We start from the raw sequence: 12216 nt of genomic DNA on the forward strand, positions 1-12216 counted from the left end.
TGAAAATTATATTGTTTTTTCGTATTTTGTTTATTAATTAATAAAACATTATTATTTATTATTTTTAACACTTTTTTTAAATAAAAACTAAAACATAATTATATATCATTTTACATGCATGTGGTTAAGTTAAATATTAATAACTATTTTTCTTTTTACACGATCTAATAAGTTTGTTAACAAAAATTAAAAATATAGCTTTTAAACATCACATTAAACATATAACCGGCGAGAATAACTTTAAAAAAAATCATATTAAACATGTTAACCAACAATATATTTCAATAATAACAAAAAAAATACTAACTTTAAAAAATCACACAAACATATATATTATACAAACCAAATAATATTACTTACTTGTTGTGCCGGGTAGTGTCTGACTTGGAGTTATTTAAACTAAGCTCCCAACCACGACAACGGACGAACCAACCATGAATCTTTAAATAAAAAAGAGAAAAACAACTATTAATAAAAATATATATAAACATTACAAAACAACTCATAAAGTTTTTTTAAGAAAAAAATTGAACTTACATTTTTATGCTGAGGAAGAGTGGTGTCTACATTATACTCCTATGTACAAATCGCCAGACAAAATAACAGTTGCTACAATAAAATTTAAAAACTAACTATTAGCATAAACACAATTTATCATATCAATATAAAACATCAAATATTAAACTTGCATGAATATTAGAGAAATACTTACCAAAATGAAGAAAAACAAGAGTGAAATGATAAAAACTTAGAGAATTTTTAGAGTTAAGAAATTTTAGAGAGATGTTGGAGAAATTTTAGATAGAGAAAGGATTGTAAGAAATGGGAGTTGTGAAGTGAAGGAAGATATATATAGAGGGGGACAAAATTCGTGGAAAGCTGTTCTTGGAGCTTATTGGCGGTCAAAGCCGCCACTAAGCCCAACGGTTATTTTTTTTTTAAATTTCCAACAACTTTGCGGCGGCCCAGGCCGCCATTAATGTCTGGGCGTACTTCAAGAATGTTACTGGCGGTCAAAACCACCACTAAGTCCTCCAACGGTTATATTTTTTTAAATTTCCAACCAATTTGCGGCGGCCCAGGCCGCCATTAATGTCTGGGCAAGTTTCAAGAACATTACTGGCGGTCAAAACCGCCACTAAGTCCTCCAACGGCTACTTTTTTATATTCCCAACACTTTGTGGCGGCCTAGGCCGCCAGTAAGGTCTGAGGCGCCTTTTTTTTTTTTAATATTCTTGGTAAGTTAGTGGCGGCCTGGACCGCCGGTAATGTCCTAGACAATTACTGACGGCCAGGACCGCCAATAAATTCAAAATTTCGTAATTAAATATAATTTTATACGTTTGTGGCGGTTTGGATGAATTATTGGGGGCTTAGGCCGCCAGTAATTTACTGAGGGGCAAAACCACCAGTAAATTTCGCCGGTAAATGAGTATTTTCTTGTAGTGCGTCGGGTTTTAGTTTCTTTTTCAAAATCCATTTGCAACCAATTGGTTTGCAACCGGGAGGTAAGTCTGCTAAGTGCCAAGTTTTGTTAGATTCTAGAGAGTCCATCTCATCATTAATAGCTTCTTGCCAAAGATCTGCATCCATCGATGACAAGGCTTCTTGAAGATTTGCCGGATCTTCATTCAATGTAAGGGTCGCATAATCTGGACCATAGTCTTTAGCAACTCTTACACGTTTGCTTCTACGAAGTTCATTTTCTACTTCGTCATTGCTATCCGCATTTGGTATCACTGGTACGTGACTCGACTCAGGAATATTATCCTGTTCAGTGCCCCCACTATTTCTTGATTTAAAGGGAAATTTATTTTCATAGAAGTCTGCATCATTAGATTCTATGATCACTTTTTTCATTTAGGTCGTAAAACCTATATGCTTTACTGTTTGCTGCGTAACCAATGAATACACATTCATAGGCTCTACTAGCGAGTTTAACTCGCTTCGGGTCCGGTTTACGGACATAGGCTAGACATCCCCAAGTTCTTAAATAAGACAAGTTTGGTTGTCTTTTCTTTAATATTTCATAAGCAGATTCGCTTCTTTTAGATTTGGGAATTCTATTCAAAACAAAGCAGACAGTCAAAATTATTTCCCCCCACCAATGTTTAGCGTCACCGGAATTTAACATAATAGCAACAACTAATTCAGTAAGAGTTCTATTCTTTCTTTCTGCTTTACCATTCATTTCAGGGGAATATGGTGCAGTCGTTTCATGTATAATTCCGTGTTGTTTATAAAAATCATTAAATAAACTAGAATTATATTCGGTTCCCCTATCACTACGAAGTCTCTTGATTTTCGTATTAAATTGATTTTCTATTTCTTTCACAAAAATTTTGAACATATCAAAAGCATCACTTTTATTTTTCATTAAATAAACAAAAGTATAATCTGAACAATCATCAATAAAAGTGATAAAATAACGTTTGTTATTCCTAGTCATGGTTCCATCTAATTCACATATATCAGAATGTATAAGGTCCATTGGTTCAGATTCTCGTATTACTGATTTATGTTTGTTCTTTGTTATTTTTGCTTGACTACAAAATTCACATTTTTCTATGTCATTAAAACTAAGTTTAGGAATTAATCCTAGGTTACTAATATTCAATATTGAGCGTTTATTAACATGACAAAGTCTAGAATGCCAAATATTAAAATCACACAAAGAGTAAACAGAAGGAGAAATTTTATTAATAATCATTTCATCAACATTAAGCTTAAACATGCCATCAGAGGCGTACCCTTTCCCAATAAAAATACCATTCTTAGTGATGGTGTACATATCAGGCCCTATAGTTTGATTAAACCCAGCCTTATTTAAGAGGAAACCAGAAACAAGATTCTTCTTCATCTCAGGAACATGAAGGACTTCCTTCAGGATAAGAGTCTTTCCAGAGGTGAACTTTAGAACAACATCTCCAACACCAGCAACATCAGATGTATGAGCATTACCCATCTGCACCTTCTTATTTTCAGCATTCGTGTATGTTTTAAACATAGCACGATCATAACAGACATGGCGGGTAGCGCCAGTATCTATCCACCATCCATCAGTACCACCGACCATATTAATTTCGGTGATCATAGCAGCATATGGCTCATCAGCCACATTCACATTAATATGTGCAAGATTAGCCGGTTTAGGCCTCTTTGGATTTCTGCACCTTTTTGACATATGACCTGTTTTCCAGCAATTGAAGCAATAAAATGGCTCAACAGCGTCATTTCTAGGAGGTGGTTGTTGCTGCTGTTGCTTAGCAATATGGCCCCTAACCGGGTTACCATTCTTAACTCGGTTTTGAACGCGGCTCTGATTCTGATTTTTTAAAGGTTTGCCCGTAGGCTTCAGAGCTGCACCGAATTTCTTTTTTTTGGTGTTAGAAACAACCAATATCTTTTCTTCCTCTTTCATATCTTGTTTCCGAGATTCTTCTTCTATACGAAGACGGGTAATCAGACCCTCAATGGAAAACTCCTTTGTCTTATGACGGAGCTGATTCTTAAAGTCCTTCCAACTAGGGGGCAGCTTATCAATAATGACAGAAATTTGAAACTGCTCATGTAAAGGCATACCTTCGGTTATAATCTCATGAGCAATCTTCTGCAGTTCTTGTGACTGCACTTCCACCGACCTCTCATCAACCATCTGGTATTTCAAATACCTACTCACAACATATTTCTTCACACCAGCTTCCTCAGTATCATACTTCTTACTCAAAGCCTCCCACACATCACTGGCTGTGTTATAAGTTATGTAATAATCATACAGATCATCCACTACTAGAAAAAGTTTAAATACCGACGGAATTTAGAGACGGAATTTGTTTCTTCTCTATTAGAGACGGAATTAGAGAAAGAAAAGAGCAATCAGAGACCAAAATTAAAATATATGTATTAGTGACAGATGTTAGAGACAGAATATTCCGTCTCTAAATCATTCTGTCTCGGAATCCGTCTCTACATGATTATTTTTTTAATTATAAAAAGAAAACAATAGTTGGAGACAAATTTTAGAGACAAACTTTGGCCGTGTCTAATATTGTTCGTCTCTATATCCGTGTCTTATGAGTCAACTTGTTATTAAAATAGTCAAACTTTTGTTAGAGACGAAAAAGATCCGTCTCCGAGTATTTTCGTCTCTATCCAATTAATATAATACTATTTCACTTTGGACAAATTTTCGCCCGACTGACATTATAATTTTAAGCAAATTTTTTTCAATGCCCATCCAAATTAATTATATTATTTGTTAATAACAAAGTATAATAAACACTTTTATAACCGCTCTCATAAGTTATAACTATATATAGGCAACTTGTTGGAACAGACTAGATTTGAGTGCAGTTGGTCCTTTCTGATTGCACTGCATTCGGCCACACCTGAGCCGTCCAATGCAAAATCAGATAGTTAGATTTAAAACTAAATTTGATATTTTAAAAGTAAACAAAAATATCTAATTAAACGTAAAATCTTAACCGTCCAATCTTGATCGGACATTCGATATATACTGACTGCATGGAGTTTGATGCACAGGATCGATTCCCAAAATTCAATTTTTTTTGACAAAAATCTTTAAAAATACGTAACATTTTTATTTGCCTCATTTTTTTCAATTCCACTTTCCCTCTTCTTCAATTCCACTTTCCCTCTTCTATAAAAATTGAAGCGCGTGTTTTATTTTTCTTCCCCCTTCTTTTTTAGTTTCTTTAATTTCCCCAAATTGAAACTAATCTCACTGAAACTTACCTCTCAAATTTTTTCCTCTCAAATTTTTTCCTCTTCTCTCTGTTAAAACCCCAAATCTTTTATTTTAATTTTATTAGAGTTTGAACTATTGTTGTATTCTAAAGTACTGCAAGATTAAACATCTTGTGAAGGAAAGGATGTGGAACTACTCTTTCTTTTTAGGGTTTCGATTCAACAATTTCATTTTTTCTTTTCTATCGATTGAGGTCTCACTTTTAATTCTATCAATTGTAACAACACATTCAAATTTCATCGCTTATTTTCAGTATTGTACTTGTTCTATTTTGAATTCCCAATTTAGAATTCCCATTAAGACGTTTTTGTGCTTTTTTTTTTTACCAGGTTTAGCATTTGAATTAGGGATTTGCTTTTTCAAATGGAGGACAGTGAACTTGATTTCTCACCGTTGGGTTTGCGTTCATCTTCCTCTCGCCGTTGGGTTTGCATTCATATCTCTCATCGCTGGGTTTACATTCAGTTTCTTTCACCAGTGATTATATGCATGTCATGTCAGGTGCATTGCTTGTTTGTTTGCAATTAAATTTCGTATCAACATTAGTTTATCACCACCTACAATGTTTAAGGTTTCATTATGTTGTTATTTATTATTACAGAAGGCTTAAATAGTCAAGAGTTAGAGAGAAGGGAACCAAGGTATTTTCAAGGGTGATTAATAGAGGAAGGAAGGAATAAGAAGCAAGGATCTAGGAGTTCATTTCAATTTTCCATCTGTTTCGTTTGAGGTGAGAATTCTTACTGATTTATGTAGTTTAAGATATTGCATGTAAACTGTTTGTGAAATGTTCTTGATGCTTGTCCCTAAATGAAAATACATGAAGATAATGTCATGAGTTAGTTGCATGTTCCCTAGATGCTAGATGTTCATGTTCTACATGTATTAGATGTTCATGTACTGTTACATATTTCATCAAAGTAATCCCCTCTATATAATATTGATTACCTTCACAATTTAATTTTTATTGTTCTGTTTTTTTTTTTTTGTTTTAGTTTCATGATAGTCTTATGCCTACTAGTATAATTTTTTACCAGTCTATGAACAAAAACATCTAGTTTCTGATTTATAATGAGGTTATTGCATCTTACTAGGACCTACTTATTTTGCACAAACTAATTTAAAATGAGGTCTATGGCTTAGATTGAAACATAATACCGAAGGTTTTCTTCAATAGGATTGGTAGTTATAGGGTTAATTTTCCTAATTAGCTCTAATTTTCTCTTTGATAGTATCTTAAGATTCCTGATTATTTGTAATGCTGTCCTATTTCCATGTTATTTTTCTTATCAGTCAAATCCATGCTCTAATATAGTCCAATTTATTTTACCTTTTTTTAATGTAGGTTTAATAAAACCTTTTCTTATATGTAAAAATGTTTCTTGGCTTCTAGCTGCACATATATAAGAAGTTTAGTTCTGTTCATATTAGCTAGAACTGATGTATATAAGAAGTTTGAAATACCTAATTCTTCATGGTTATCTAGTTTCTTTTAATGGTCTTAATGCTATGAAACCTTAAGGTGCTTCTGCTTGTGTGCCCCAGATAGAATTCTTCTCCAGAGTTGTATTGAATATAAACTCAGAAAATTGTCCCAAATTGTGTTGTTTGGAACCTATTAATTTGAAAGAAAATAATTTACATTTTCCTATTACTTTTTTGAAAAGGATGCTAAAGCTTCTTTGTACAAATCATGTTTGTCAGTTATGGTTGATCCTATGTAGTTTATAAATACCTATGTCAACGTTGTACTGTGCTGGGAGAGTACGTAAATCTGTTCAAAAAAATTAGTTCTATATGTCCTTGCCAATCATGCATATCTTGATTATTCTTGCACTTATGTTTCTTTTCTGCATCTACAAGGGCTGGTGTTATTCTTTGCATTGAAAATGCAATAGCTAATTCTTGTGTTTCAAGGGAGGATTTGAACTAGATAAATGCACGTGCCACAACCACACCTGCTGAAGATCTTAAGGAGTACCACGCTTTGATTCCTTGTTTTGGCCAAAATCCTAAGGTAAACTTTCTTTCATGTGTATTAATATATAGTATGATTTGCAATTAGTTTGTGGTTTGTTCCATGGCATAAGTCTGCATAATTATGCAGCAATTTGATAATGCTTTGCAAGATATCTAAAACAAATGCACAAGTTAAATCACAGTGATTTTGTTTGGATAAATTGTGACATTCACAAGAACTTAACAATTTTTTTTCCTTATAAATGCATCAGGAGATTCATCCAAGTGGTGAGGAAGGTCATGTAATGTTATTTTAGAAGGGACACATTTGGATTAGAATCTCAAGCTTCCACTGTCAAAGAATCTTTGAAATCATGGCCTTCAATTTCTATTGACGTGGTATCTACAGATAAAGTTGCTGCTAAGGAGGCTAAGATTGAAGCACATTAACCGTTGATGGGTGATGAAGTTTAGCTTTAGTTGCTTTCTTTGAAGTATTTTTGTTAAATCAATTATATGTATTTTTGTGTAGTGGACAACTTTAAGTTTGATATTGTTTAGTGTCATAGTGGTGCACTTGATTGTTACTTTGTAAGAATGACATATATTTGGTGTCAATCCAAAATTGATTTTCTCATATTTTAGAATTATATAAATTACATAAAGTAAATAAAAATTAATATTTGAAAAATTGTATATGCATTTAATTGCTAAATAGACAAAAAAAAATAACTTATTAGAGACGGAAAATATGTTTTGTCTCTATGGGTAAATAGACAAAATTATTTGAATTTAGAGACGGGTAATTCTGTCTCCAATAGAGACGGATTTATTGTGTTTTGAATTCAACGTTTAGAGACAAATTTTTATTTGTTAGTGACGGATAAATTCGGTCTCCAATTAGAGACGGAATATAAAATCCGTCTCTGATAGTTTAGAGACGAGGAAATTAACGACAGAATCAAATCTGTCTCTAATTCTGTCTCTAACATGCTTAGTGACGGAATATTTGCATTTTAGAGACAGATTTTGCCCGTCGGTATTTAAGATTTTTCTAGTAGTGATCCTCCAATCCATTAATGATATAGTTTTTGCAAACATAATCATTATCAATCCAGAGCTGCCTATCTATTTCTAGTTGCAGCGCTTTTTCTTTAAGCTGTTCTGCCGTGGCCTTGCCTTTATCTTTCTCGGCAGAGACAGCATCATCGTTGGTGTTAACGGTCTGTTCATTAGTTCCAGAAGCCGAAGCTTCAGCAGGAACCACAGGAATGGGCTGTTTCAAAACGTAGGCACATTTTTTAAGAGTCAAGAAGAAAAACATTTTCTGTTGCCAACATTTGAAATGGTTACCCTCAAACTTAAACGGCCTTTCGGTAGCACCGACAGATGAATTACCAATAATCTCCTCGTTTGCCATGATATTTTAGAAACATCTTAAAATTGTTATAAAACGGTTTACTGAGTTTTAAAAAAAAACAGAAAACGAATTTTTTCAAAATATGGCAACGAAACTATTATTGGCTGAGTCGCGTCCTAGGTCGCTTTCTTTAAGACGTTTCGCGGAACTACTCGAAAAAGTGCACTGTAGTATATCACCCAAGCCCGGCCCGTCCCGAACCGAGCCGAGCCGGCCGGACGGCGGCGGTGGCGCGCGTGTGTGATATTCGACATTGTGTGTGGTCTCCCTTTCTTACAAAAGTGGGTACCCCAAGGGCACACCCTTGGTTGCCAACTTGTGGTATATAAACACTACCAAGTAGTGTGATTTTTCCAATGTGGGACTCAAAGAGTCTTTTTTCAATTCACACTTTCATTACCAAGTTCCCTCCAAATTCTTCATCATGTTCCAACATATTCCCTTGCAATTAATTTTATTTTCACGACGAATTAAACCTAAAGTAGCGAGATGTGCTTTCTCATACTAAAATCACTCGATTCAATTGAAGATACTTGCCCTCGAGCGAAGTTGGAATTCATGATCGCATTAATTAAGTGACCGTTAATTCCATAGTGTCTATCCTCGAGTTCAATGTTTACAGTCCCCTAGCGCTAGTTAGATTAATTAATTCAGGTCGAGATTTAAAAGCTTTGTTACCAACACAGATAATTCTTAAGAACAATTCATAAATACGTCTATCTATGAATACAACATAAAAAAAAGAAGATAATTAATGATAATAAATTTAATTTCAAGTAATATAATCCTTTTCAAACCAATTATACATTTCAAATATTTCTAAAGAAGTTCATCTACTCAACCTAACCTAAGGGATCCTAGCTAGGGGGCCGAAAGTACTATTATGAAAGTTAGGGGAGGACAAAAGTGCAATTTATTCAATAAAATATCATAAAATTGATATTTGGTTGTTATTTGAAATTGAACTGCCCTTTAGGGGACCTTGATTTGATGCAGTAAAGAAACCACACAGTAATACACAGTAACGTTTGTTGTCCATTGATTTCACATCAAACGGTTAAGATACATTTGCATCAAAATGATCATAATCGTTCATTTAAATCGGATAGTTGCTGTTGTAACTGCGTTAACGCAGTTACAATATTTAGGTTGTTAGTAATACAAAATAAAATATTTATAATATTTGTTAGTTATTGGAAATCGAACCATGTTTCTTTACGTTGTAAAGAGGAGTTAGGATCCTCTCAATCTTAATTACCTTTTTTTTTCTTTTCCATTTCCTCCATTATTATATAGTTTTGGAAATATAAATCAAAAAGTGTGACATTAAGTGAGTACAAATATCTTTTATACACCCTATTACCCTTAAACATTTAAAAGGTAATGGAAAAAATATAAAATGGAGAGGATCTCAACTCTGTAAAGAGAAGACACGTAGGTGCTAGATTAAATTATTTAAAGAATGTCACTTGTGAATTTGCACCTTGAGAAGAAACCTGAGAATACTATTTAGTTTGAGTAAGACAAGTAATTATAATATAGATGTTTGACATATCTGAGTCGGTGATTAAATTATTGGCTTAGAAGTTCAGAAATCCTAGCTCAATTGGTAAAAATGTTGAAATTTTTTAGTCCGACGCCATGACCAGAGTTCGAACCTCGATTACTCTATTCTTTGTGTGTGTAACTTTCCGATAGTTTACCGTTTCGTCCACCTACCAAAAAACAATTATAGGCTTAGAATTAACATGTCATAATTTTCAATACTTAACGAACTAATTAGAGTAGTAATAATGATCCAGAGCACATTACGTTCTTATGAGGTATATAGATAACAGGACAATCAGAATCATAGTTGAAGCGTTCAAGAGTAGCTGTTATGAAAAACAAGAATTAAACAATGTCATTGATATTGGATGAAATATTGTGAGTAAAATCATGATAAAAAATATGAGAAGAAATTATTGATTTCAATAAAAAAAAAAAAGGACCATGGAATACAAAAATACTTTTATAGTACCATTGATATTGCATGAAGCTTCAAGTAAAACTTCTTTGCAGATGGATCTTCAAAATCTCCCTGATTTCCTAACTCCCTTGGAGTTGTTACATGCTCATCATCATAACCACTAGCCTCACACACACAATCCATATTCTTAAAACTTAAGAAATTCTCTGATCCATTATTCATCTTTTTAATGCTACCATTGAATCTAGGAGAATTCAACACAAACGAGGATGAGTGACCTGAAAATTTCATCGAATTATTTGTTCTAGGAGATTGTGCGACTATTATCTTCTCTATAATATTCTTTGTACCGACGACATCAACATCAAAAACATTCTCATTATTATTGGTGTCTGTGTCCGTGACAGCATTCATTATATTACATTTCAAAGGAGGATACTCATAATCACCTTCTAACTCTAACTCAGTACTTAAGCCATTACTCATTAATCTATGTTTATAAGCCTGAATTTCGCACGTAAGCAAATGAATCGTTTGTTCCCTTTTATCCAACAATTCCTCCAAAGCTAAAATTTCCTGCTCGTCGTAACACGCCCTTTCCTCCACAAAACGCTTGAATTGCCGCGCTTCCATTTCAAGTTCAGCCTTCTCAGTTTGCAACCTTAATATCATCGACATTGTTTCATTCGCTGCGGATGAAGCAGCATTCCTCTCCTCTTCCAACTCAGAATACAAATCCTCAATTGCTTTTTGATGACCGCTAACCGCTTGTGTTAGTAACGAAACGGATTCGTCCCCAATTTCAACATGAACAACATCATCATGTTTCCGTTTCACGGAACGGATCCAATTAGTTGTCCGTTTTGAGCATCCGCATTCGCAATTGCAATCGCGACATTTGCAAGTTTTGGTAGTTAAAGAATCCTCGGAAGATTCCAAATCCATTTAATAATAATATTATAATAACAATTAGAATGCATTCAAACAACAAAAAAAATGGTTTTTGAGAATTTCAAAAGTAATAAGAATCTGAAATGGTTTCATTTTTATACCTCTATCCTTGCCAAACACCTTCTCTTTCTTCTTCTCCCTTTCATCAACCGATTGGACACAAATCTGTCCATAAATAATAATCATAATCAATTAGTTACCTCAAAGATTCAAAATTCAAATCAAACTGTTATTTTATTAATATAATAATAAAATAAGAATGAGAAAGGAAAATTGATCCTTGTAATCTAGTTTTGGTTTTTATACGTAAAATAAAAGAAATATGTGAATTTTGATAGAGGTAAATAAAATATAAATGGGAGGAGAAAGAAAAAAGGAAAAAGACCTAGAAGAAGTGTGCATGGTTGAAGAAATGGAGAAGAACCCGCAATGTTGGGAGCGGGTGTATGAATGGATGTTTGGTTTGGAGGGAAGAAAGAATGAATTGGAATATGAAACCCTAGAAAGAATTTGAGAACTATATATTTTGTTTGTTTGTGTGTGCTTATTTGTTTGTTTCTATGTGAACAACCCATGCCAAGGGTAGTTGTGGATTAATATATATTTATTATAATTACGTATAAATGAGAGGTAAATGAAAAATATTTTCTTGGATGACGAAACCAGTTTTCTTAAACACTATTTTAAGAGATTTAGAAGACAAAACATTGTTATGCATGATTTTTTGAACTTTTTTTTAGAGGATCAACAACTTCTAGTGCTAAAAAGTCAAAAAATGTCAAACGCAAAAGATACAATCGGCTTCGGTTAAATAGTTTTACACACTTAAAAAGTTTGAAGAAATATTAATGTTTCCACGTTTTGGAATCATTTTAAAATGTCATTTTAAGTACATCATTGTCCCAGGTTTGTCTCTATAACTCACTAAATTGTTTATTTACATTTATTGTGTTCTGAAGATTCAACCTAGAAAATGATGAACATCGAAAATTAGAGTTTATAAGGTTCACTACAAAAACTCATGAAAATGAAGAACATTTGAAGGTCGAACCTAACCAAATGAAGATGAGCCTCAGAAAGTTCAAGATGAACATCAAAATATTCAACCTAAAAAACATCAAGAAATAACATGTACCTTAAAATCCTTTC

At 33.3% G+C, this 12216-nt stretch overlaps 1 protein-coding gene and 1 long non-coding RNA gene across 2 annotated transcripts; one reads left to right on the top strand and one right to left on the bottom strand.

The window, feature by feature from the left end:
- Positions 1-4831: 4831 nt before the first annotated feature.
- Positions 4832-7164, top strand: LOC123883706. The gene is made up of 5 exons (XR_006800405.1): positions 4832-4961; positions 5098-5269; positions 5370-5498; positions 6632-6785; positions 7000-7164. It is a non-coding gene; the product is annotated as an uncharacterized LOC123883706 (long non-coding RNA).
- A 2202-nt stretch (positions 7165-9366) lies between these two features.
- LOC123883707 (myosin-binding protein 7-like) lies at positions 9367-11232 on the bottom strand. Its single transcript, XM_045932609.1, has 3 exons — positions 10168-11232; positions 9960-10021; positions 9367-9862 (listed from the first exon to the last, which is right to left on the bottom strand). The coding sequence occupies exons 1-3, from the start codon at positions 11059-11061 to the stop codon at positions 9847-9849; spliced, it is 972 nt and encodes a 323-aa protein (XP_045788565.1). The 5' UTR covers positions 11062-11232; the 3' UTR covers positions 9367-9846.
- Positions 11233-12216: the final 984 nt, after the last annotated feature.

Source organism: Trifolium pratense, linkage group LG5, assembly GCF_020283565.1.
Source record: "Trifolium pratense cultivar HEN17-A07 linkage group LG5, ARS_RC_1.1, whole genome shotgun sequence".
In the NCBI taxonomy this organism is placed as follows: domain Eukaryota; kingdom Viridiplantae; phylum Streptophyta; class Magnoliopsida; order Fabales; family Fabaceae; genus Trifolium; species Trifolium pratense.